General features: G+C 43.3%; 1 protein-coding gene across 1 annotated transcript; it reads right to left on the bottom strand.

The window, feature by feature from the left end:
- Positions 1–1,323: 1,323 nt before the first annotated feature.
- LOC307004136 (tripartite motif-containing protein 16-like) lies at positions 1,324–26,381 on the bottom strand. Its single transcript, XM_079623104.1, has 6 exons — positions 25,752–26,381; positions 24,605–24,691; positions 24,284–24,517; positions 15,580–15,739; positions 15,403–15,450; positions 1,324–2,563 (listed from the first exon to the last, which is right to left on the bottom strand). The coding sequence occupies exons 1-6, from the start codon at positions 26,313–26,315 to the stop codon at positions 2,049–2,051; spliced, it is 1,608 nt and encodes a 535-aa protein (XP_079479230.1). The 5' UTR covers positions 26,316–26,381; the 3' UTR covers positions 1,324–2,048.
- Positions 26,382–27,005: the final 624 nt, after the last annotated feature.

Genomic DNA, 27,005 nt, shown 5'->3' with positions numbered 1-27,005 from the left:
GTCCACGTCTTCGTCTCCTCTAGACTGGATTACTGCAACGCTCTTTTCATCGGGATCCCCAACAAGTCTGCGAAAGCTGCAGTACGTCCAGAACAGCGCTGCTAGGATCCTGATGAGAGTGCGAAAGTATGAACACATCACTCCCATCCTACACACACTTCACTGGCTTCCCGTGTCTGCTAGGATCGAATATAAGGTTTCACTTCTCACTTACCAATGCATCTATGGAAACGCACTCCCCTACCTGAAAGAACTACTTACCCCTGTTCCTACAGCACAATCCCTCCGATCACAAAACTCAAACCGCCTCTTAATACCCAAAACTAAACTCTGCACATTGGGTGATCATGCTTTTTGCTCTGCCGCTCCCCGGATTTGGAATGCCCTCCCGGACCATCTGAGGTCACCACAGACCATTGAGACTTTTAAAAAGGGACTAAAGACATTACTTTTTAGCAGATCTTATGAATTTTAAAATTGTCTAGAGGACTATTGTTCTTAGGACCAGACCTGTAGCACTTTGAGATTTTTTTAAAAAATGTAAAGTGCTTTTACAAATAAAATGTATTATTATTATTATTAACTTTATATACGGTGCACTTTCAGATTTAAAACTTTGCAGGATGTTTTCATTTACTTAGAGCTATGTTACACACTACATGAAAGGTAATTTTCAAAAATCCATAATAGGGGCCATAATCGAGGAGGAAAGCCCTGTTCTTCTCCCCGATGCCCGACAGGTTCAGCCACAAATGTCTCTCCGTGAATACTAATTACGAAAACGAAAGTCGTGATGAGAACAGTTTATTCCACGATCTCAACACCTCAGTGTGGAGATCAGTGAAAAAGGAAAGACACCGTGGTGCGCTAAGGTTGTGACCAAACCAGCATGAAGCGCTGATCGAGCTTACTTTTCTTCTGCACTTCCTGCTTTTTTGATGGCCACTCAATGTTTAATTTGGCCACCGCTCTGGTCACAACCTCCAGCAGCTCCTCAAAGGCAGGGGACTGAGGTGGCGAGTCCTCTGATTCTCCTGCCTCGATGCCCAAAACATCTAACTCCTCAGAGCCAGATAATTCCAACATAGGTTCCTCATTCTGGGCGGATATACTTTAAAATGTAGAATGTAATGATGTCTTTTCCATGTGGTAAATATATATAAACTATTAATTGATTGAATTTACAGAAAAGGTACTATATCGTGATTTGGATATATGAGATGACTTATATCGTCTTTCTGCATCAAGCCTCTTATCTCGGATTATCTAGTCAAGCCAGCGTGTGACAGTTACTGATTTATCATGCAGCTCAAAGCATTCTTTCTTTCTTTCTTTATTAGTTCATCCACACATAAAATCAAGACAGTTGGCACAACCAAGTGGCACATATTGTAATGTGTGAATCAGGTCTCCCAAAGAAGCTATTCAAAGCTTATAATAGGGAGCCTGAGGACATATTGAAGTGATACATTATGAACAAGTACTTAAACTAAACACCAATCACACAACAATGATATCATACGAAAATACACAATACAACATAAGACACACAAGGACAGGACAATGCTTTTAGGATCAACTGTAGTCTAGGTAAGCTACTGGAAAAGTTATAGATATAAGCGTAAAAGTTCCTTTTTTAGTGTCCTTTCTGCATTATGGGCAGAATCTCTCGACAGTCTATTCTGATTCATCAACACAGTTTCACTGATGATCCATTTTAATAAACCCTAAACCCAGGATAGAGCGTGTGAGTGAATGTGGTCTGGACTGTGTGAATGAGGCTCATTATGTCGGAGACAGAGATCCTGCTCTGTGATCCACATAAACTCCATTCTAAATACTAAACAAATCTTGTTGTAGTAAAACAGTGATGATTTATTAAGAAGAGTGACAGGAAAAGACAAGCAGGAAACAAGTAGCCACAGAGAGCTAATGACAGAGAAGCACAATGATTCACCCCATTTGCTGCACAATGAAGTACATGCACAAAATGTATGACACTTGAATCCTTAGACTGGTAGTTAGATTCTAGAATCTGTTCTGATTAATCAACACAGTTTCACTGATGATCCAGAATAAACATAAAACCCAGGATAGAGTGTGTCCGTGAATGTGGTCTGGACTGTGTGGATGAGACTCATTGTGTCAGAGACGCTGTAGAAGGACAGAGTTCCTGCACTGTGATCCACATACACTCCTATTCTACGACTGATGGGCTTTAATGGGAGTTTAGTCTCTATGTTATTGTGTCTGAATGAGTAACTGTCAGGAGAGCAGATCAAACTCCAGGACTGATCATTATATCCAAACAAACAATCTGTACCCCATCTCTTCCTGCTGATGCTCTTATATGACACTGATATAAACACACGTCCACTCCACTCAATCTCCCAGTAACAGCATTCACGCACACTCTCACTACACAACACCTCAGGATACACAAATCTGTCTGGATGATCAGGATATGGCTGGACTGTGCTAGTGTTAGTAATCACTCTGTTATCCTCAGACAGATGGAGGTGTACATTCACTGTGTTCAGATCCAGATTGAGCTGATGAGAATCTGATGGAGAGAAAACACAAAAGAATCAGGAATTATGAATCTGATTTTTTAATGTAATGTACACTGTATAAATCAATTAGCAATCACCATCGCACACCTGAAGGGCAGAGGATGTATTCGAAAACTTTCTGAAAATACAGTATGAGAATTAACTGCACAGTTACTAGAAATGTTTACCTTGGATATTATACAATTTGCATGTATAAAAAAAATTGTGAAAAAAAAAGACAAGTTTCTAAATCTAACGTTGAACCAATTCTGTAGAATGGCCCATATAGCCTATTTGAACAGGATTTGTTTCCAGGTATGACTATGTACTAAAAATGTGCTTTTGACTTTGATTTATATTTGGATTATATATATATATATATTTATTTATTTTGTCCTCACATTCTTTTTTTTGTGTGACACACCTGAATGAAAGGCTCATTATGCGGGGTCATTATGCAGGGTCATTAAGCGGGGTCATTGTCTTCTCAGGTGTGAACCACTTACTATTCATGATGGTGTTGGATCGTCGATGCCCCTGCACATATTGCCTTCCCAAACAAAAAGTGTTTTACAAAATTTAAATCAATGTATTGTTTTATGTGAATGACTAGGCAGGATGATTTTCAGATCATTTTGAAGGAAAAACTCTAGGCGACAACATCCATTACTCAAAAGTATTGTGAACACATATTTACTGTGTTTTGTGGCGTTATTTCAGACACTTAAATTTTTTGTTTTTTGAATAACCATGCATAAACATTATTCTCTCAAAAATACAAACATGTACATTAGGGATGCACCGATGTGAATATTGTGGCCGATACCGATAACCGATATTAATATTGCTGTTATGGCCGATACCGATATTTACCGATGTCGATATCTCTGTATAGAAAACACATTTTTATGATAATCAAATAAAGAGCTATTTTCCAAAACACTTTTTTTTTTTTTTTTATACTTTTGTAATTTATTTTCAGAAATTACTGATATTGGGCACCTTTACCTGTGTGTACCAATATCAGTCATTAATAATTTGTATGTCCACTCTAGCCGCGACGCGACTGCGAGTTGCATACAAATCAATCAAAACCCAGAGCCAATCAGAACGGCGTGTGGGCAGGCTGTCGCGTCAAGTGCACAGCACCAGAGAGTAATCTTGACGGCAATCGCAAGAAAATGGATAAGTAGCTACATAATCAAATTCACAAATATTACACCATTTAAACAGTATTCAAATACATAGGCTACTGAGTTACTTAAACAATCTTTGTCAAATAATACATTTGTTTCTTCAGTTTGAACGTTCTTGTTTCCATTTGTTTAATTTCAAGATCTGAGGTGAATTATCCATTGTTGCTTTTACAGCTACAAAGCTGGAGCACTAAATGATATTCAAAGTCACATTACACGCTTTTAACATTAAATAAAGCACATAAACAGTGCCTGAGATTATCATTGCCACACGTTGTGTTTATTGTTCCAGCGCGACGTCGCAGAAAAATAGAAACAGTTTCTAAAATAGAATCGTCGCGTGTCGCCGTCGCGGCTGGTTAGGACATAAAGCTCTGATTAACATTGAAAATATACCTTTTATCGCGTGTCGCGGCATCGCGTGTAGTTAGGACACGGTGTAATGACTAGTTCGCGCGCCCACAATGAAGTGCGCGCCCCTACACACAAACCCGGGTTCAAACCTCGCCCCGTCCAGCACGGGAGATATAACAAATGTTGATCGTATGCCCACCATAAAGTACGCTCCACTACACATAAAAACGGTTCCCACAGTATCAGTTATTCCCCTCGCTCTGACGAGACGTGATAAAGGGTGCACCCTCTGTAAAGTGCGCGCCCCTACACACCAGCGCTGTTCACAGCTGAAATGCGCTCGTGCAAAAACAAACATCCCCGCCCCCACACGCACGTCAAATACACAGGAATGATAATCGGCCTGTTCACATCGGCCATATTTTGACATCGGAACGATACCGATGTGTAAAACAATGACCATATCGGCCGATATTATATCGGCGGCCGATATATCGTGCATCCCTAATGTACATGCATGTTGCTCACATATTATGGCAGCCCTGTTTGTGATAGAGTGTAATTCCACCTTTGCCATTAATATGTTTATAAGCAACTGAAAAAAGCACAAATGTCAGGGCATGTCAGAACATCTCAAGGACCCCAAAAACACCTTAGACCCCAGAGGGTTAAGGCCTCTGCTCTTCATATCACAGTTTGAGGTTTGCAGGACACTTTAACCACTGTGAAAGATTATGGTGACCTCAGCTCCCTATAGAAGGGGAATAGGGGGATGTTTATAAAAAAAACGTTTTCTTAAAAAGGGGCAATTTGACTGGGGCTCTGGAGCTCCCACTTTTTATCACAAGGTGATCGTGATACCCTTACTATATGCCACCTCTAACTAGGAGTCGTTTATAAGGTTCTTGTACGGTGGGTAACATTGGAATGTAACGCATCACCTGTAGTGAGTAGCTGAATTAGAGAATTATTTTACTAAAGCCATCGCTCATCTGAGCTCCAGATAATTGATATGGCAAGCGTTCTGCCCACTTAGGGCTGCCTTGATAACATTTTGTTTGAGTGAGTTGGTCTTCCTCTCGTTAGAGAGTTATTTTGGAAAATAAACCACCGCTCTACTAAGCTCCTGGCAAGATAACGATATCAAGCGTATGGCCCTCAGAGAGGCCTCCTTGGTAAACCACCCTGGGTTGAGTGAAGTGATTTCCTCTCTCTAAGAGAGTACAGGGCACTATGCTGAAGCCTCCGCTCCCCGAGCTCCAGATAGATCATGACTTCAAGCATGGTCCTCTGTGGGCCGCCTTGATAATCACCCTGTGGTGAGTGAGTTGGCCTCCTCTCACTTAAAGAGCCGTCATGTTGAAGCCACCGCTCCACTGAGCTCCAGGAAGGTCATGAATCCGTGTGTGATCGGCCCTCAATTTATTGGCTCGCCCTGATATCCAGCCTAGGCTTAGTACTTTAGGAATGCGTCTCTTAGACTGAGGCGGGGATTGCTGGAGCATCCCCGCCTCCTAGCCTGCAGTAGCTCAAAGTAGGCCTCTCCAGACCAAGACTGGCAGCTAGTGATCCTGGAATGCCTCCTCTCACTGTGGGAGTCACCCAGCCAGGGTCCGCCCTCTGCATTAGGGTAATAAGGCGAGTTTCAGGCCCTGTGGCTTTCTCTAACTGCCTAGGTTGAGCTGACTCCTCTTGATACTAGAGTAGAAGCGATATGGTGAGCTACAGTTCCCTAGCGGTGTTTGGCACAGACAAATAGCCAGTTGTTGCAGGCTATTTCTTCTGAAGGCCTCCCTGTGATTCTCTCGCTTAGAAAGCGACAAGCACTATGCTGAAGCCGCCGCTCTCTAGAGCTTTGGTAGTAGCATTATCTAGTCTGTGGCCTTAAGAACAGACTCTCCTGTGAAAGTTCCTTGATTTTGACCAAGTCATAGGGTTGAATGGTTAGGCCTCTTCCATTAAATCTCTTCTTGCTGATGTCCTAGCTCCCTAGAGTTATATCATGTTGCAGGCTCCTCTGGAGGCTCTCTGTTATTGCTTAGAGCTTGGTAGTACTCCCATCATTTGATAGGGTCTTTCTGTAGAGTACTACGCTCACAGAGTCTGGTCAGAAGGTCGAAGGACTCTCATGAGACCTCCCTGGTAGATCAATGTTATTACTCTCCCGTTCGAGACGGTCATCCCTAGAAGTGCTGAAAAGGTACTTCTCTCATTAGGGTACTTAGGGTACTCAATGTAAGAGTACCCAGCCTCCACAGTGCTTTAAAAAAGATATCACTCTGTAGGTCCAGGGTCGAGCAGAGTTACTCCCCTCGCTTGTAAGGCTTTGGAAGGCACTATGCGGAGTCCTGCTCCCCAGGATATATGCAGAAATATACATTTGATTACACATTGCAGTCGAACTGTTGCTCGATGCTTCAGTGAATGTTCTCTGCACGCGCTGTGAGTTTGAGTCAGTCGCGCTGTGTGTTTGAAATAGAGGATGGACACCCGACCCAAGCCCACATCAGCGCGATACGACATTCAACATTTTAAATTTAAAACAGTTTATTATGTAGGTAGCCAATGTGCCTGGTGCTTTCACTTGATGCAAACGTTTTTTTGTGATTAAAATACATGTAAAATACCATAACATCTGTCTTCCTGTGTGCGGAAATTTGTTTATGTAGCCGTGACAACGAAACATGTGCATGCGCGCCTGTGTTAAGAGCGCTTGTTGCTCCGTGCGCACTGATGCGCTCATCTGTTGACATTTCCGAATGCCTTCCTACAGTTGCTTAATAAAAGCGGGCTTTCCACACAAACAAACGTACATGGGCGGCAGTGGCTCAGTGGGTCATGTAGGTTGTCTACAAACCGAAAGGTTGGTGGTTCTATATCCCCGGTTCCACTTGACCAAGTGTCGAGGTGTCCATGAGCAAGACACCTAATCCCAGCTGCTCCCGACGAGCTGGATGGCGCCTTGTATGGCTGACACCACCGTCGGTGTATGAATGGGTGAATGTGAGGCAAAATATAAAGCGCTTTGGTGGCCATTGGGTCTGTGAAAGCGCTATATAAATGCAGTCCATTTACCATTTACATGTGTCATTAGTATGAGAAAAAAATGGGATTTTAACTGCCGGGCTCGGACCGAAAAATTCAGCCCGATCAGCAAAACGCACCAAACATAGGCTTCATGGTTTTACTCCAATCTCATTTCATAATCAATATGTCAATAATATAATTTCTCAAGTGTAGTGTTCCTGAAGTGTTCCTTTTTAACGATGCCTGCTATACTATTGTTATTATTATTTTATGAAGCCCTACACCTACAAGGCACAACAAACCTGGTGTTCATTATATATATATATATATATATATATATATATATATATATATATATACAGATGGTACTCAACCAGAATGCCTATTACCGCCACGCCAGGCACCGCGGCAAAACTACCGCGGTAAAAATAATCCAGTCGCATTTCAAAGTCATTCGCGAAATGACCGCCAGGTGGCGCAGAGGGATATTGTGCAAAACAGCAGCTATTGCCGTATTTTAAAATGTAGGACAGAAAAATAGAATCATAATTTAAAAACAGAGACGAGAACAATATAGCCTTTATTTCATATTGTAGCCTACGCCTAGACGTCGGTGGGCGACATAAGCCTATTGAATGGATAGTCTAGCCAACAATTACATCCGCAAGTGGTTAGGCTTGCCCCGATGCTTTTCAGATGCAGGTCTGTTCGGTCGGAGCATGCTGGAGCTCCCTATCAAATCCATCAGCCTAGGATATAAGCAGGAAAAGGCTCGCCTTGTGCTGGAACTAAAGAACTCTGCAGACCCGCTCATAAGGAGTGCGAATGTCCCCATCCGCACAGGCCGCAAATGGAAGGTGCAAGCAGAGGTGGATCGCGCCATCGTCAGTCTGCAACACCGAAAAGTGATGGGGGCTGTCCAGACCAGTCGTGCTGGGCTGGGCTGGGAAGCAGTGCAGCAATTCTGGTCCAAAGCCACCAAGAGACAGCAGAAGACCATGGTGGTGGACGAAATCACCAGACTGGAGAAGGAGCGCTACCATCTGAAGGTAATATCCCAGGGCACGCAAGGAGCCTGGACGAGATGGGATGCTACCATCAACAGGCGTGTCACCTGGGCGGATATCTGGAGGACGCCTCAATCCAGGCTCAGTTTCCTGTTGAGGGCGACCTACGACACACTTCCATGCCCTAGGAACCTCACGCTGTGGTATGGTGATGAAGTAGGCTGTCATCTGTGTGGGAGCGCCAAGGCAAGTCTCCGACACACCTTGTCGGGATGCAGAGTGGCACTGACCCAGGGATGCTTCAGGTGGCGCCATGATACAATCCTGACGAAGCTGGCCGAGATCCTGGAGGGCTGTAGGGTGGCAGCAAACCAGTCACCAGCAACAGAAGAGCATGCCCTGACAGGATTTGTAAAGCCTGGTGGTACACACCGATTTCCTGCGCAGAAGAAGAGCAGCATGCTCGCACCAGGTAAAGAGTGGCAGATGCTGGCAGACCTCAGGAAACAGCTGGTCTTTCCAAGAGAGATCATGACTACCACTCTCCTACCAGACATAGTCATGTGGTCCACAGTGGCGAAGCGGGCCCTCCTCATCGAGCTTACCATCCCTTGGGCGGAGAATATGGCAGCAGCCCACGAAAGGAAGCATCAGAAGTACGCCGAGTTAGCAGCGGAGTGCAAAGATGCTGGCTGGAAAGCAACCGTTCACCCTGTGGAGATCGGCTGTCGAGGCTTCGTGGGGAAAGCAGCAGTCCAGCTGCTACATGGAGTGGGCGATTGGCTTTGGTTGAGGAGGAAAGAAATGGGGTGGGGATCATCACCCCAGTGAAGGCAGCTGCAGGGGGTGGCGGGGAGACGTCCCCAGCATGCCACCGGCCCCCCCGCCTGGAGATGTAATGGTCATGGGGGCGAAACATCTATGAACGGCGGTGTCCAGCTGATGACCCTGCAGCTGTCCCAAAGGCACCGGAGTAGTTGCGACAGGCTGGAAAGCCATAGCAGGTAATGCCACCTCACCTGTACAACAAACTGCCCGTTGGGAGCAGCGTGATAAAATAATAATAATAAAAAAAATAACAAACAAAATTAAATTAGGTGCAAAGAAGCTGATTATTTGTTTACTACTCTATTGAGGAATGAGACGAATGATGAGCGCTTCTCTGGAGAAGCCTAGAGAAACCGGGCATTTCTCAGTGAGTAAATTCATGGCTGAGTGGTAGAACTTACGTATCGGTCATTTGGATGACACGGGTTCGAATCCCGAACAAACATAGACTATTGTACATTTTATAGTAGCCTATTAATGCATATCATAGCCTATTATTAACGCAGACAATCAAACAAACAAAACATTTTTTTATACAGGATAGCCTTTTTTTTTTGGTTCCTATAAAGAGTTTGTAAAAACATGGTTTTAAGCAAGGTGCGATTTGGACAGGGATTTCCTTCTGGTCTAAACATCCCTGCTTCTGCTGAATTATTTTAATCCCCTCTCCCTCCACTGTAATCAATGCTGTAAATTACTTCACCAATAGACCATTTAAAATATATAATGTAAAGATATGCAACAGGCACGTTTAAACGACAAACAATAAAATCAGAACCAGTTTCAGTTACGTTCATGGTTCCAGTGGCCTTAATGCATGCACGGTTTTTAAAATGTCACAAAGCGTTTTGAGATTATTTTGAATGAAATATTGAAGTTTATAATTAAGTATTTTGGCACACCACGCCGAGTGGCGCTATCCATTGTTCTAAAGTCGGGTTTTATTCTGGCATGTTGAATTAGTGTTCGACAGACTGAATTAGTGTTCGGCGCGTTCATTTGGATTTATTTTTCTCATAACAGACAGCTAAAACAACTTAGGCCCTAATAGGCTACTCCGTAGTTTTTTAGGCATACAGATTAAAGTAAAGAAGCCTACATCGTTCAAAACTGTAAACTTTTATTCATATTCAAACTTTTATTCAAAAGTTTATCTGTCGTCTCTGTCTCCGGGAACTGCGCGTCACAAAAATGAACCGAAAGCCACTTTCGTCCGCTCAGTCAAGATAAGAAATCGGCTGTGTCTAAAGCCTTTAAATGTCTACATATTTAATAAATGTTATCTGATTAGGTAATCCGTATGAAACCGAGAGGTGCAGAGGATCTACTTAAACATGTTTAGCTATCATGTGAGCGCTTCCCAATGAGGAACGGACAAGGGTGAAAATCTCGCTATAATTAAATGTAGTCTAGGCTAAATCGCCCTGAATTAAATTATAAAAACAGTTCAGATAATTTATGTCGAAATGTTGCGATATTGTTTCATTTAAGTTCATAATTATTATATATAAAATAATAATAATAGCTAATTCACAAATCGCGCACCCTGGTTGTAAGGATCCAAAGATCCCCGTGGAATTTAACATTGAGTTGAACATTGTATTCATGACAACAAATGAACATGCGTTTGAAGAAATTAACATGCATTTGTGTTTGCTTGGAAAAAGCTGGCCCAAACCGAGGTAGTGTTTTATTTCTTCAATTATTGAAATAATTAAATGTTTATTAATAAACTTTTATGACAGAAAATTTAGCCTATTAGCCTACATAGCCTAAATGATTAAATTCTTTCATTATCAACACTTTACTAGCCTAATGCTATGTCTAGAATTAAAGGGTTAGTTCACCCAAAAATGAAAATAATGGAACACAGTTTAAGATATTTTAGATTTAGTCCGAGAGCTTTCTGTCCCTCCATTGAAGCTGTATATACAGTATACTGTCCATGTCCATAAAGGTAATATAAACATCATCAAAGTAGTCCATGTGACATCAGTGGGTTAGTTAGAAGTTTTTGAAGCATCGAAAATACTTTTTGGTCCAAAAATAACACAAAATAAGACTTTATTCAGCATTGTATTCTCTCCCGGGTCTGTTGTCAATCTGCGTTCAGGACTCCGCAGTGACGCTGCTGACGTAAGACGCTGATGACGTGTTATCTGGTGCGCCCGAGCTTCGTTTACAGTCTGAGGGAGACGCACGCTATATTCAAGCTATTCTACATTGTTTGCGTGGATATCATTTTTTTAATGGTGCGTAAATGTGCATGTCGCGGATGAGACACTTTTACAGCGTGCGTTTCCCTCAGTCTATAAATGAAGCTCGGGCGCACCAGATAACACGTCATCAGCGTCTTACGCCATCAGCGTAACTGTGAAGGATTGACAACAGACCCGGGAGAGAATACAATGCTGAATAAAGTCTTATTTTGTGTTATTTTTGGACCAAAAAGTATTTTCGATGCTTCAAAAACTTCTAACTAACCCACTGATGTCACATGGACTACTTTGATGATGTTTTTATTACCTTTATGGACACGGACAGTATACTGTATATACAGCTTCAATGGAGGGACAGAAATCTCTCGGACTAAATCTAAAATATCTTAAACTGTGTTCCGAAGATGAACGGAGGTCTTACGGGCTTAGAACGACATGAGGGTGAGTCATTAATGACATTATTTTAATTTTTGGGTGAACTAACCCTTTAAGTGTGAATTGCGACTTCTCTTTGTTTTAAGTCGGTCTCAAACTCAGATCGCCTGTGGGGGGTTGGGGGTTCAGGAGGTGTTAATGTTCTGTCTTTCATATGCAGAGTGAGCCTGATGACCAGGCAAAGGCAAAATACTTTTAAAGATAAATCTCTCGATGTGTCTAAATGTAGGCCCTTAAATTATAAATATTGTAGTTTTATGTATTGTATTTAAAGAGGTTTCACACACACTTTCAGTTGAAGTGTTCAATCCATTTGTTTCAACTGGTTTTGTATAATTTTAACATGTTTGAGTGTGTTTGTCAACAATCTGGCATTATCTAAACATGAACTATCGATGAAACGCGTTCTTGCCAACTAAACGAATGCAAGTGAGCAGCAGATACAGAGCTTTTTATTCGCGATCCACCTCGTTTTATTGTACGGTGAATTCAATCATTTGTTACAAATTTTTTTTCGTGATTTGTATGGATGACACACCGCGACATACTACAGTATTATCAGCTGTATGATGGGGTTTTACCCTGAAATCTTGTTTAATTTCGAGAGAGACCCGGCGCGCACTGCAGGGAGACTAAATAAACTAAAATAAAAGAGATCCAGCGCGAGAGAGAAGCAAAGAAAAACGCATGATCTTAATTTATGTTGCTTTGAACTATTTTCGTTTTGTTGACTAGCGTACTGTTTTAATTGTTTATTTAGCTGCAATTTCTTTGGCAATACAGATTTAAAATGTCGCAAGAATAAGATTCTGTTTCTTACTTAATAAACTCTAATAAACTCTAACTTGATGCAACCCTGTTTTAAATAAATAAACTGCCCCCGACACTTTATTTAAACCTTGAAATGTCCAGGATCTGTTTTTAAAAATTTCTTCCTTTGCTATGGCGGGTATCAATGTCAATCATCTCAATTTCGTGGATGATTCACAAAACAATAATTTAGCAGATTAAAGATAGCTTTGTCATTTTCATTTTCTGACACGATCGGCTGATAATCTTCCTTCATCAGTTTTGTCGTCTGTGCAGCGGCTCTACTGGTATATAGCAAATGTATGTTGTAATGTGCCATTGATAATTAAACAAAACACTTGACTTCAATAAACAGTTACCTATCTAAGCATCAAGAATGGTAAAACATTGAACGCTGTCAGCCAAAGCTAATGAGATTCGATCTCGCAGCGCTTGAAGCTCCGTGAAGCTCGTGCTGTTGTGTTGTCCACTGCGCTATCATCGGTCCGCTGAAAAGACGTTGCTCTTGCAAAGCCTCATTGATGTAGCCTAATATTTTTCTATTGCAATGTTTTGTGTTGAAATGTTTTCATTATTTATTAAATGTATTAGGCCTACATTTAATTTCAGTCTTGTGATTATATGAATTCGTTTAACTACATGTTTCACTTGAATTGATCTGTTACCACATTTCAATCACTCTTAATGAGCCGCGGCGCGGCGGCAGATTACCAATAGAGAGAATAAACTGACACTTTTCAAAGTCTGCGATTGTAGCGCCTCTTAGCGGTCAAAGGCAGCAAATACACACCCGCAATTTTACCGCCACGGACTCCTCTGCGCCCGAGTGCGAGCCCTTGGCAAAGATGGCCGCCGTCTCACTGCCAGAGCCCTCAGCAAAGATGGCCACCACCTGAGTCCTAAGCCACGATGGCCGCCGATGCCACACCACCTGAGCCTTCTGCCAGGATGACCACCGCCAAGTCAGAGCCTGTTCCAAGACCTGTTCCTGTCCCTAGACCTGTTCCTGCCCCAATAACTGTTCCTGTTCCCAGACCTGAGTTTGTCCCCAAGCCTGTATCTATTCCTGAATCTGAATCTGCTCCTGAGCCTGTTCCCGAGCCTGAATCCGTTCCAGAACCTGAGCCCGATATGGTGCCTGAGCCTGAACTCCAACCCAGCCTCCCTCTCCCATCTCCTCCCATCATGCCTTCCTCAACCACGCTGTCGCCACTTCCTGCTAGCCCCACAGCTCACACACATGCCACCTTTAGTGAGGTGAGCTTGTGGGTCTACCAGTGTTCAGCATCAACATGGTCGGTGGATCCCCGGTCTCCGCCTCCGCGACCAGGACTCCACCTCGGCCCGTCGGTCCATCAGCTCAACCTGGGCTCCAACCTCCCTCATATCCTCCGTCAGTCGGCCCCCTGGAGTCATCAGCCCTTTCTCCACTATTTCTCCTCCCTCCGTTATCCACAAGGCAGCCTGCACGGTCGTCTCCGCCATGGCCGCCTGCACAGCCTGCTCCGCCCTCGTCCTTCACCTGCTCTTCGTCCTCCTCCTGAACCCCCTTCCTCCGCAGTTGGTCTGTCTACGGCGCGAGGTTGCACCTTCCGGGAGGGGTAGGTACTGTCACGTGTCTGTGTTTGTTTGGACTTTCAGTTTGTACTTTGATTGGTTCCTGTTCTCCTTTGTTCTTTTCCCGCCACTCCTTCATATCCATGGTTACTGTCATTATCAGTTCAGTTGTGTCACCTGTTTAGTCATCATCATCATCATCTGTGTTTGTATTTAAGTTCCATCTGTCCAGTCAGTGTGTGTCCGTTCTCAGGCTTATTTAGTGTGTGTTGCTACTTGTTCTGCCGTCCTGGGTTTAATTACAAATAAACCTTTGTTTTGGAAATACATCCTCGTCTCCGTCTGCTTTCCTGCAACCCACCGTGACAACACACCGGGGCAGAGCCGAGATAGAGATTTCTGTGTACACATACATTTTCTTTCTTTTTTTACAGCAATTACAAAAAAGCTGTACTGTACAAAAAAGATTTGTTTGAAGACACAGAAATTTCAAGAGTTGATCAGCTAAATAAAACATGTGGCGTGCCAAACATGTAGGCTAGGGGTAGTCGTGAGAGCAGATTAGTAAATTAATATTTAACACAAACTAATTTCACGACACACAAATGTATGTGTACACAGAAGAAAGCTCTGTCAAGGCACTGTCCCGGTACGGTTTGTGTCGAGCTATTTATAAGTGTCGCTGTTTGATGCGAAAGACATTAAATGTAGTTGGAATAAACTCTGTAATAATTTGTACAACTGTATCAGATTACTATTATTCTGTTGCCCGGAGCTGAATAAGAACTGATAACAGCACAGCTTAATCTTTGGTTGACCCATCAGCGGAAAGGGGCATTTTATTCCCGCCTAGAGATTGATTATTCAAGATGTTTATCCATTTTGTTTATATTGTGTTTCCATTTGGTGGATTAGAACAAAGAGTGATGAAAATAAAAATATTAACCATTAATTATTGGCTTATTTCTGCTCATTTATCCTTCAAATGTTTAATAAGTTGTAAATAATGCAAATATGCCCTTAATATACAGTATGTTAAGTTCATTATTAATTGCTGGTTTGTTAAAGCTTAACTACCGCATAAATAATTACTAATATGCCTTTAATTTATGTTAAGTTAACCATTAACTATGGGTGTGTTAATGCTTTACTACCGCATAATTATGGACCTTTAAAATAAAGTTTTACTCAGAGTTATTTTTTTCAGTGTTATTTTTTTCAGTCTAGCTGAACTCATCATGTTTAATATATCAGCAATATATCAGCAGTGTCTCAGTACAGATTACCAGATTTCCTGTGCAAATCATCATTTACATGATCAACTCTTAAACTTTTCTGTCATGTTTTCTCTCATCTTCTACGGGAAGAACATGAACACACTCAGTGAGTTTTTCTGCTTGTTTTCTTAGTGACTTACATTGTAGGAAGTCGTTCCTGGTCTTGTGAACAATGTTGGTGAAAGTGACTGTGGAAATCAACAGACATGGATAGTGTGATTATCATGTCAAGAGAAAATTACATTTCTATTGTGATCTTCTGCATGACATGAGATGGAGGATAATTTCTGAGAATAGATGAATCTCCAGGACTTTACCTCTGTTCGAGATCTTCTTGAGCTCTTCTTTGCAGAAATCCTCCAGTTTGTCTCTCAGCTGACGGACATATTTTATAATTCCATCAAAAGAGGAGAGAGAACTGAAGGGATTGTCATTTACGTCTGTAGATTCAGGAGGAGCTGAGAGAGACTGGAAATTCTACAGAAAACAGAAATTAAAGTTCATCACCTCCACACTTCAGCCAATATCCTGCACTACTGTCAGATTTGTGCAGCTCTTCTTCTTTAGTAACTCGCATCAATCCAGCCCTTCGCATATTCATACAAATAAACAATATTAAATCTGATCTAATGAAAGTTACTTATGGTGTTCCACAAGGTTCGGTGTTAGGTCCCAAATTGTTTGTATTGTATATAGATGATATTTGTAAAGTGTCTAAAATATAAAAAATGGTGTTGTTTGCGGATGACACAAATTTATACTGTTAGGTAAAAAATTTGGACCAGCTTCTGAATACAGTTGAAATTGAATTGATTGTCTTAAAAAGGTGGTTTGATAATAATCAACTTTCATTGAGTAAAATTTGAGTAAAACAAAGTTCCTAATATTTAGCAATCGACAAAGTCATAGCATAGTAAAAGCTAAAATTAAGCTCAGTGAATTCAAATGTAGCACTGTGATAGGTTGCCACTGTGCAAAAAGTCCATTCGTGAAATTTCCTCACTACTAAAAATTCCGTGGTCAACTGTTAGTGGTATTATGACAAAGGGGAAGCAATTGGGAACAACAGCAACTCAGACATAAAGTGGGAGGCCACGTAAAATCACAGAGCGGGGTCAGCACATGCTGAGGCTCACAGTGCGCAGAGTCCGCTTTCTGCAGAGTCAACAGCTACAGACCTCCAAACTTCGTGTGGCCTTCAGATTAGCTCAAGAACAGTGCATAGAGAGCTTCATGGAATGGGTTTCCATGGCCAAGCAGCTGCATCCAAGCCTTACATCACAAAGTGCAATGCAAAGCGCTGTATACAAGGGTGTAAAGCACGCCTTCACTGGACTCTAGAACAGTGGAAACGTGTTCTCTGGAGGGATGAATCACATTTCTCTGTCTGGCAATCCGATGGACGAGTCTGGGTTTGACGGTTTCCAGGAGAACGTACTTGCCTGACTGCATTGTGCCAAGTGTAAAGTTTGGTGGAGGGGGGATTATGGTCTGGGGTTGTTTTTCAGGGGTTGGGGATGTTCTTGTTCCAACATGACTTTGCACCAGTGCACAAAGCAAGGTCCATAAAGACATGGATGAGGTGTTTGGTGTGGAGGAACTTGACTGGCCTGCACAATCCTGACCTCAACACGATAGAACACCTTTAGGATGAATTAGATCAGAGACTGCCGATCCAGGCCTTGTCGTTAAACATCAGTGACCTGACCTTACAAATGCGCTTCTAGAAGAATGATCAAAAATTCCCATAAACACACTCCTAAACTTTGTGGAAAGCCTTCCCAGAAGAGTTGAAGCTGTTATAGCTGGAGTGGACCAACTCAATATTAAACCCTACGGATTAAGAATGGGATGTCATTAAAGTTCATGTGCATGTAAAGGCAGACATCCCAAAACCTTTGCCAATAGATACAGTGTATCTTATTCAGGACAGTACTAAATAAAAAATAACATGCATTTTGTATGATCCATTATTTTGTCAAAATTATTCACATGTACACAAATTCTATAAGAGGATCACAAACTTTTAAACAGCACTACGTATGTGTGTTAAATAGTCATAATCATATATAAATAAATAAATAAATAAAGACAATATCAGTGAATGGATTTAAAAGGCTCTGAGATGGGATGGATAAAACGTTTTCTTGTAGGCCTATATTATTTTGTTCTTACATATTATTTTATCATTTATTGGTAAAACAAACTTGATTTGAGTGCTGCCTATAGGCAACATCACGCGTAATATAATCATTTCTTAATTACGCCCTTATTTTGTCATTCTTAATTAAAAATAAATATTATTATAGGCCTATCCATTTCTGATAATTCCAGGTTGCTATGGTCGTGAAGGTTGTTTACGCATTTAACTCGTGGCCATGATAAATAGATGTCTTTCCCTCAACATTGGATCTCGAGGCCACGACTTTACAATTTACAGGTTCCCACAAGTTAATATGATGTGACTACAACAAAACTAAATGAACCGAACATGTCCCCACTTGGTCACCGTAATATACTGATCATTTACTAATGGTTTGTTCATCATTTATTCATGATTACCCATTGTTTATTGAGAACAATTATTAACTAACATTTTTTAACATAAATATTTCAATTTGTAATTGATTAATAATACAACTAATAACATATTTATAACATTAATCATCTACTAATGATCTCAGGGCTCAACACGAAGGACTTTTCTACTGGCCCATGGTTCAAATTTTTGCTTTCCCAGCTAAAATTTTTACTGGCCCCACAACAACAAAAAATTATAAAGAAAAGAAAATGGCCCTATAAAATAAGCCTAGTATTGTTCTCGTTATTTTTGATACATGTAACCATAATAAATAAGGTTATGACACCAAAAGGTACCAGATGAACTAATTTAAACAGCAAAATGGGAACAAATAATCAAATTACGAACAATAGCACAAATAAATACAACAGAAATAACATATAAATGAAATAAACAGTGCTTTTCAGGTTCCCTTTCGTAGGGAACTCGCACTGCATCGTTGAAAACGACTCTTTGGGGACGCTCCCTAAGCGTACGCCTCTGAAGTATGAATGAAACTAATCCAATCCTGATTGGTGTTGCGTCGTGACGTAACATGTGACGGCATAACCGGATGCATAAAAGTGTCGCCGGCGCACACACACATTAGCTTTCGCTCTTCAGCAAGCACTCTCTGTTTTTGTCTGTCTTATTTGGTGTTGTCTGTCTGATCCAGTCACTTTATTATGGCGAGTGAGCAATTCATTAGATGTGTGCACCCCTGCCCAAAATATATTACGAGTGGGGACACGCATCAGTTGTGTGTGAATTGTTTGGGAGTGTAACACGCACGGGCAGCTCTCGAGGGGGCTGTCTGTGATCTCTGTGAAACACTCCCTATCAGTACTGCGCTCGCGTTCCCCGTGGTTCAGGTCCCGCGTCCGTTGAGGCGGCGCGGTGACTCAGATCGCGGGGTTCGCAAAGGGATCTTGCAGACGAGAATGAGACTGCTGCGGCACTTTCTCATTCTTCATCTGAAGGTTCTAGGGCTCTCGTTCATGGTGCAGAAGCCCGCACTGCGGCTTCTTCTGCCCGTGACGAGACCTCGATGTTTGAACTATCTGCTTCCGAGGGAGTGGATGTGTTCAGCATCGAGGCGGCCGGATGAGCGTGAGTTAAATTCACCAGCTCGCGTTCCCCGCGGTTCGGGTCCCGCGTCCGTTGAGGCGGCGCGGCGACTCAGATCGCGGGGTTCGCAATAGGATCTTGCAGATGAGAATGAGACTGCTGCGGCACATTCTCATTCCCTATTTGAAGGTTCTGTGGCTCCCTTTCATGGTGCAGAAGCCCGCGCTGCGGCTTCTTCTGCCCGTGATGAGAACCTGATGCTTGAACTATCTGCTTCTGAGGGAGTGGGTGTGTTCAGCATCAAGGCGGGTGAGCGTGAGTTGAATTCACACAGCTCGCGCGCGGCGAATCAGATCGCGGGGTTCGCGATAGGATCTTGCAGATGAAATTGAGACTGCTGCGGCATTTTCTCATTCCCTATTTGAAGGTTCTGGGGCTCCCGTTCATGGTGCAGAAGCCCGCGCTGCGGCTTCTTCTGCCCGTGATGAGAACCTGATGTTTGAACTATCTGCTTCTGAGGGAGTGGGTGTGTTCAGCATCGAGGCGGATGAACGTGAATTAGACTCGCCAGCTCACGTTCTCCGTTGTTCAGGTCCGCGACTCAGATCGTGGGGTTCGTAAATAAAATAAATAATAAAATATGAATTTTGCTGATGAGAGTGAGACTGCTGCGGCACTTTCTCATTCTTTATTTGAATGGTTCTAAGCCCGCGATGCGGCTTCTTCTGCCCGTGACAAGCACCCGATGTTTAAAATAAAAAAATCTGCAACATCGAGGCTTAATAGCGTGTTGTGATCCGTCAACTGGCCACATGTTAGACAGGAAGCGCTTAATAAATATCTAAGAAAAAAGGATATGAGCACTTCCTGCAGCAACAATCACAACATCAGTGCCAGAGCTTACCATTTTTATTTATTTATTTTTCCTGACTTATATAATGAGTTATCTAAGTCATGGGATATAACCCCACTCCTTCCTCTAGAGCCCCTCTCTCGGGAGTTTGGCTCATCGTGAATCAAATCAGGTCCGAGGACTGGTTTATCACGATAGGTCTAAAAGACGCATACTTCCGTGCTCCATCCTTCCAATACACAGGAGGTTCCTGAGGTTCGCTTTCGGGGGCGAAGCGTACCAAATTCAGGTTCTTCCGTTTGGCCTAGCACTCTACCCTCGCAAAAGCTCCAAGTGTATGGATGCAGCTCTGGTCCTACTGAGGCTTCAGGCCATCCTTACACTTAATTTAATCGACGACTGGCCCATTCTGGCTCAGTCTCGAGCAATGACAGTTCGGCATCAAGATGTCGTCCTTGGCCGTATTCCGAGCTTGGGGGTGAGACTCAACACGAAAAAAAGCGTGTTGGTACCAGCTCAGAAAACTACGTTTCTGGGCGTGGTATGGAACTCGGATACAATGTGGGCACATATGTCTCCCGCGTGTATCGAGTCCATCCGGGCCATGGCGTCCGGGATAAAGCTAGGCCAGGCCATCACTGTAAAGCAATCTCTAAGACTGCTGGCCCTCATGGCAGCTGTGTCCAACATAATACCTTTTGGACCTTCTACACATGAGGCCCCTTCAGTGGTGGCTGATAGCCAAGGGGATTTCCCCAAGGGGGAATCCGTTCCAAACAATCAGGGTTACGCGCCGATGTCTTCGTTTCCCTAATTAATATGGAAGAAACCTTGGTTCCTGTCCCAAGGGCCAGTGTTAGCAGCGTCATGTCGCCGGAAAACCGTTTCGACAGGCGCCTCCTTCACTGGCGTGGGCGCGGTCGTGGATGGCCGCTTTGCCAGGGGTCTGTGGCAGAACCATCAACATTTTTGGCATATATTTTGCCTAGAGATGTTGGCTGTGTTCAGGGCTCTAAGGAGCTTCCTCCCAGACATCAATTTATCTGAACCGACAAGGGAGACTCAGATCGCGCCCTCTATCCAGACTGGCGCATCAGATTAATCTATGGTCCCAGGGGAAATTATTATCTATTAGAGCAATATATGTCCTGAAGGTTCAGAATCAGGGAGCAGACATCCTGTCGAGGCAGGGGCTGAGGCCCGGGGAATGGAGACTTCACCCAGAGGTGGTGAAGTTGATATGGCAGAGGTTGGACCAATGGAAGTGCATCTGTTTGCGTCTCGAGAGACGTCCCACTGTCCACTTTGGTTCTCCCTCACTCATCCAGCCCCACTGGGGTTGGATGCCATGGTACAGGCCTGGCCGAGGCTTCGCCTGTATGCTTTTCCCCCGATCGCTCTGCTCCCGGGAGTCCTGGAGAGGGTCCGTCAGGAGGGCATCAGTCGTCTTCTGATAGCCCCGTTGTGGCCGGCCCGAGTATGGTTTTCAGACATAATTTCACTTCAGATAGTTCCGCCGTGGCAGATTCCTCTGAGGAGGGATCCGTTGTCTCAGACGGAGGGCACAATATTCCACCCTCGCCCGGAGCTGTGGAAATTGTGGGTCTGGCCCCTGAGGGGGTCCAGTACCTAGATGCCGGTCTATCAGCTGGGGTCGTCAAAACCATACTTAGCTCTAGGGCTCCGTCTACTAGGAGATTATATGGCCTCAAGTGGTATGTTTTTCCACTTGGAGTAGAGAACATGAGTTAGATCCAGTTAACTGCCCAGTGGCTTCAGTTCTGGAGTTTCTTCAAGATCGTTTCTCTCTGGGTCTCTTCCCGTCCACACTTAAGGTGTACGTGGCTGCCATTGAGGCGGGCCATGCACCACCGAGTGATGGGCCTTTGGGGAGGCACCAGCTGGTCATACTATTTCTCCAAGGTACATGGAGGATGAGACCGACAGTCAGGTCCAGGGTTCCTTCCTGGGACCTGGCGGTGGTTCTCGAAGGGCTATCCCTGGCTCCATTCGAACCCCTCCAGTCGGCTTCGCCTAAGACCTCACGTTCAAGATAGCCTTTCTCTTAGCTATTTCTTAAAATATTAAGAGAGTGGGAGATCTCCAAGCCCTGGCACTAACGCCAGCTTGCTTGGGGTTTTGCCCCCGGCAGAGTTAAGGCCATCCTGCACCCGAGACCCAGCTATGTGCCTTAAGTGCATTCTAACATGGCTAGGTCCATGGTCCTGCGAGCATTTCATCCTCCACCTCATGTGTCGGCAGAATAAGAGAGGTTCCTTTGCTCTGCCAGTCAGAGTATTTACCTGAGAGGTCCTCTTCTTCGAGGAGGTCGGACCTACTGTTAGTGTGTTTTGGGTCACCTAATAAGGGGCTCCCGGCATCCAAACAAACCATAAGTAGGCCTACAAGGTGCGCAATTTGCCTTCACCTTTGGCCGTAAGGGCTAATTTTAACAGAGGCATGGCGTCCTCTAGGGCCCTCCGTTCGGGAGTGCCCCTCCAGGAGATCTGTGAGGCAGCCGGTTGGGCTACCCCGCACACTTTCATCAGGTTTTATTGTCTTCACCTCCTTAGTGCGTCTGGCGCACGAGTGCTCTCGTCCTAGCTTAAGTGCCTGAGATCAGCTTCACTCTAGGACAGGCTTTTTCGGTGCGTGGCCTAGTGGGTATTCGTTCCCCAAAGAGTCGTTTTCAATGACGCAGTGCGAGCTCCCTACGAAAGGGAACGTCTCGGGTTACGACTGTAACCCTTGTTCCCTGAGGAGGGAACGAGACACTGCGTCGTCTTGCCACGCCCCTTAACGCCTGGGAGCGGCTTGCTTCATCGCGAGGCTAATGTGTGTGTGCGCCGGCGACACTTTTATGCATCCGGTTATGCCGTCACATGTTACGTCACGACACAACACCAATCAGGATTGGATTAGTTTCATTCATACTTCAGAGGCGTACGCTTAGGGAGCGTCCCCAAAGAGTTGTTTTCAACGACGCAGTGTCTCGTTCCCTCCTCAGGGAACAAGGGTTACAGTCGTAACCCGAGACGTTTTTCATGTAGGTTTAAACAGGAGATTTTCAGGTAGAGAAATTGTAATGAAATGTATAACTATATAACTAGATCAACCTTTATTAAAGTAAATAATTGAAGAGCATTTAAAGATGCATAATTACTGTTTTTATATGTTGAAAATATAAAACGTTAAATACTGTTATTTGAAATTATTTAAAAAATGAAAAGATATTTTAAATGTGAATTTAAACCCGCCAGGAGGTGGCAGTAAGTCACTGTTAAAGAGTGAGTCATTGAGATTCAACCGATTCATTCAAACGGCTAATTCATTCGGTAAGGAAGCATTTTACTGTCCTAATGAGTGAGTCATTGAATCATTGATTCAGCTGATTTGTTGAAAAAGCTGATTCATTCAGTAAAGATACACCGTCGTGTGTTGCTCAGAGACGCAAAACAGTTGTTCACACTGGCCCCGGGCCATCGGGCAGTCCTTACTGTCGAGCCCTGGATCTGTTTGAGTATTTCGATGATTTACTATTTTTTAAGATAATTTACAACACATTTATCTTTTCTTAATCATTTATAGACGTATAGTCATGTTTTTAAAATGATTAGTTCATCATTAACTAATAACTTTATAATAACATTCAATTTTAGGTAATTATTAAGTGTTACCCATTAACTAAATCAAATGCATCAGTCATCATCTTAGCTATATTTCATAAATTGAAATTATAGAATTATAGAAAAGACAGAGGCAGATCCGGTGGGAGCAAGGACGAAGGAGGAATCGTAACAGGAACAGTAAAAATGGGAGCCCTGTGGAGCCAAAGGCGCAGCCAGAGGTCCGGAAGTCTGTGGTGAATCCTGTATGGAAAATGGATAAAGCCAGCGGAAAGGAAGGAGCTGGACGGAACTTGCAAAGACGACGGGGGTTTGGATGGCCTCTATGGTTGGAAAGCAGGAGGCTGGGTGGGACCAGCAGAGGAAGGAGAGTCATGGAATTATGCGGAACCAGAGAGTCCATTAGGCCTGGTGGGACCGATGTAGAAGAAGAGACCTCAAGGGTGGGAGCATGGGTAGGAGACTAGGAGTCCATTCCAGAGTATGTAGGTCAATAAGTGCTAGCTCCGGGACCACCGTGTTAGGGATCCTCCTCCTCTTCACCCACTGTAAAGGGGGAACCACAGCTGGAGAGTACCAACTCCACACACTCACTGAATATCTCTTGAGGGTAATCCCCAGGCTCTCCTCTGTCTACTCTTTGAGGCCGGCGTGATATAAGGCGCACTGGGAGTCATCTGGGCAGTGCACCATGCAATCTAAATTTAGATACTCATGGGTATCAAGACCGTGTTTCCTAAGAGATTTCCAGAGCTGAAATGCATTCATAAGCTTAGTCTATTTTAAAGTAAGATGATCAGATGAGAATCTACCTTATTATATAACACAACTGCTCATTCTGCTCTCATGAAATGTTTCTCTGTGAGTCTCCTGCTCAAGTCCACTATGACCCTGTTCATCTAGATCTCTGTTACCTGCAGGAAATGGATGTGATCCTGTGTGTGTGAAAGCTGCTCCAGCTCAGCGTCTCTCCTCTTCAGATCATTGATCTCCTGCTCCAGTTGCTCCAGTCGTCCTTCAGCTCGACTCACTGCAGTCTTTTCCTGATCTCTGATCCGCTGGGTCACCTCAGAGCGTCTTCTCTTAATGGAGCAGATGATCTCAGTGAAGATCTTCTCACTGTCCTCCACTGCTGTCTGTGCAGAGCGCTGTTAGGACACACATCACAATCACACAGTGAGCTTCAGTGAGTCCTGACTGAGACGTCTCAAACTTCCCTTCTTCTCCAGACTCACCTTATGAGACTCCACAGCCTCTCTCAGCTGCTGAAGATCTTTCTCTCTCTGCTGGATCCTCTGCTGGAACGACCTCTGCGTCTCCTTCTGCACCACAAATCAATAACAGAGATGTCAGTTTATTCTGCTGTCACATATCTGTCAGGGTTCTGTCACTTTGGTCTAGTTTATTCTTGGTTTTGTGCCAGAGATCTGACACTCCTGTATTGTCTTGTCTTTGTGTGAGCGTACGGTCTCTTGTCTGTGTGCCTTGTTTTATGTTCGAAGCGTGGTGTTCAGATTCCAGCCCTAATGTCTAGTTCTGGTTTCGGTTCTGTGCCAGGATTCGGGCATTCATGCTCCGTGTGTTTGTATTCTGTTGTGAGTGCACAGGATGAGCATGCGCTTGTTCTCGTGCACTCCGTCTTGTTGTGTAACGTCTTATACTGAGCAGCATGCGCCCATTTAGTTACCTGATCATTGGTTAATTTGCCCTACCTGTTTTTCCTAATCACCTGCCTTATTTATTCCCTAAATGTTCCCCTTGTGTCCTGCCCTGCCAGATCATATTTGCCTAGCCAAGTCATGCTTTGTCCAGTTGCTGGTCTTGTTTACATGAAGCATGAGGCCTCTTTCACACTGCAAGCATAAGTATCACAAAAGTGAAACTGACACAGATGTAAAGATTTTAAAATATTGATTGGAAATCAGTCATTCTAATTTACATGAAGGCGGGCATCCCATTTCCATCAAAAATTTATTTTAAAAACACAGAACAGAAGCCAATGCCTAAAGTTCATATGGACTGAGACAGACTGAAAAGAACGTGTTTTTGTCTGTCGCTGCATTTAACTTATTCTAAATAATGTTCTTCTTGACAGAGATATATTTTGTCAAACAATCTGTAAATATTTTCTATAATTTAATGTTGCTTCCTCAAAGCCTGTTTTACAAAAGTTTGTGTTGATCAATATGTTTACGGTGCATTTTCACCGTATTTTCTGTTAAGTTCAGTGCGGAGCACAAATACACTCAGCAGTGAAAGTCCACTTGCAGCTTCTGGTCACTTCTGCTGACGTATGCGGTGTGAATGATGTGTCCTGATCATATGGTGCCAATATAAATAGTGTCAACATTATATCATCAGTGTTTAGTTTATAGTTCATACCTGTTTCTCTGTCCTCTGTGCTGCTGCTGATACAGTGTCATGGTTTTTATGTTCATCCATCGTACACAGCAGACATATAAACTTCTGATCGGTGCGGCAGAAAACCTCAAGGAGTTTATCATGTGTTTGGCAGATCATCTCCTGCAGTCGTCCAGTGGCATCGGTCAGATTGTGTCTCTTTTTTTTAAAGAAACTCTCATGTTGTTCAAGGTGACTCTGACAGTAAGAGTCCAGACACACCAGACAGGACTTGACGGCTTTGAGTTTTCTTCCAACACCACAGACGTCACACTGCACATCTCCAGCTCCAGCGTAACAGTCAGCAGGAACTTTAGTCTTCAGCTTCTCCACCAGTTCAGCCAGCATGGTGTTTTTAGCTAAAGCAGGTCTTGGACTGAAGTTCTGTCTGCACTGAGGGCAGCAGTAGACTTTCATATGATCCCAGCAGCCAGTAATACAGATCTTACAGAAACTGTGTCCACAGGGAATGGTCACTGGATCCTTCAGGAGATCCCGACACACTGAACACAGGAACTCATCCTGAGAAATTCTGGTCTCTGCCATTTCACTGCATGAGACACACAAACACACAACAGCTCAACTTCACTTCAGTTTCAGTTTCTCTGAACTAAAGAGTTTCCTGTTTCCTGGTTCTGTGTTTGAGTGATGTGTGAAAAACATGTGTCTGCAAATCTGTTAAGCAGGTTCCACACTCCTAGTGGTAGTGGGTTTCCGTCTGCTTTGTGTTTTCTTCTTAATGTGGCAGTCTGCTATAAAAAGCTTAATACAACGCCAATTATGGCACTAAATAGACTACGCCACCCCGGAAATTGGCCACTCTATTTATCACAAACAGGGCTACCATAATATGTGAGCAACATGCATGTAAATGTTTGTATTTGTGAGAGAATAATGTTTATGCATGGTTATTCAAAAAACAAAAAATTAAAGTGTCTGAAATTACGCCACAAAACACATAGTACATATGTTTTGACAATACTTTTGAGTAATGGATGTTGTCGCTTAGAATTTTTCCTTCAAAATGATCTGAAAATCATCCTGACTAATCATTCACATAAAACAATACATTGATTTACATATTGTAAAACACTTTTTGTTTGGGAAGGCAATATGAGCAGGGGCGTGGACGATTCCAACACCATCATGAATAGTAAGTGGTTCACACCTGAGAAGACAATGACCCCGCTTAATGACCCCGCATAATGAGCCTTTCATTCAGGTGTGTCACAAGAA

Source organism: Phoxinus phoxinus, assembly GCF_949152265.1.
Source record: "Phoxinus phoxinus genome assembly, chromosome: 9".
Taxonomy (NCBI): Eukaryota; Metazoa; Chordata; class Actinopteri; order Cypriniformes; family Leuciscidae; genus Phoxinus; species Phoxinus phoxinus.
This window is presented reverse-complemented; position numbering and strand designations above follow the sequence as displayed.

Coding starts and splice junctions, on each gene's coding strand:
- LOC307004136 (XM_079623104.1), bottom strand. CDS start 26,315: ATGGCAGAGACCAGAATTTCTCAGGATGAGTTCCTGTGTTCAGTGTGT. Junction 15,740..24,283: donor ATCACATCCATTTCCTGCAG/GTAACAGAGATC, acceptor TGTTTTCTGTAG/AATTTCCAGTCTCTCTCAGC. Junction 15,451..15,579: donor CAAGAAGATCTCGAACAGAG/GTAAAGTCCTGG, acceptor TGATTTCCACAG/TCACTTTCACCAACATTGTT.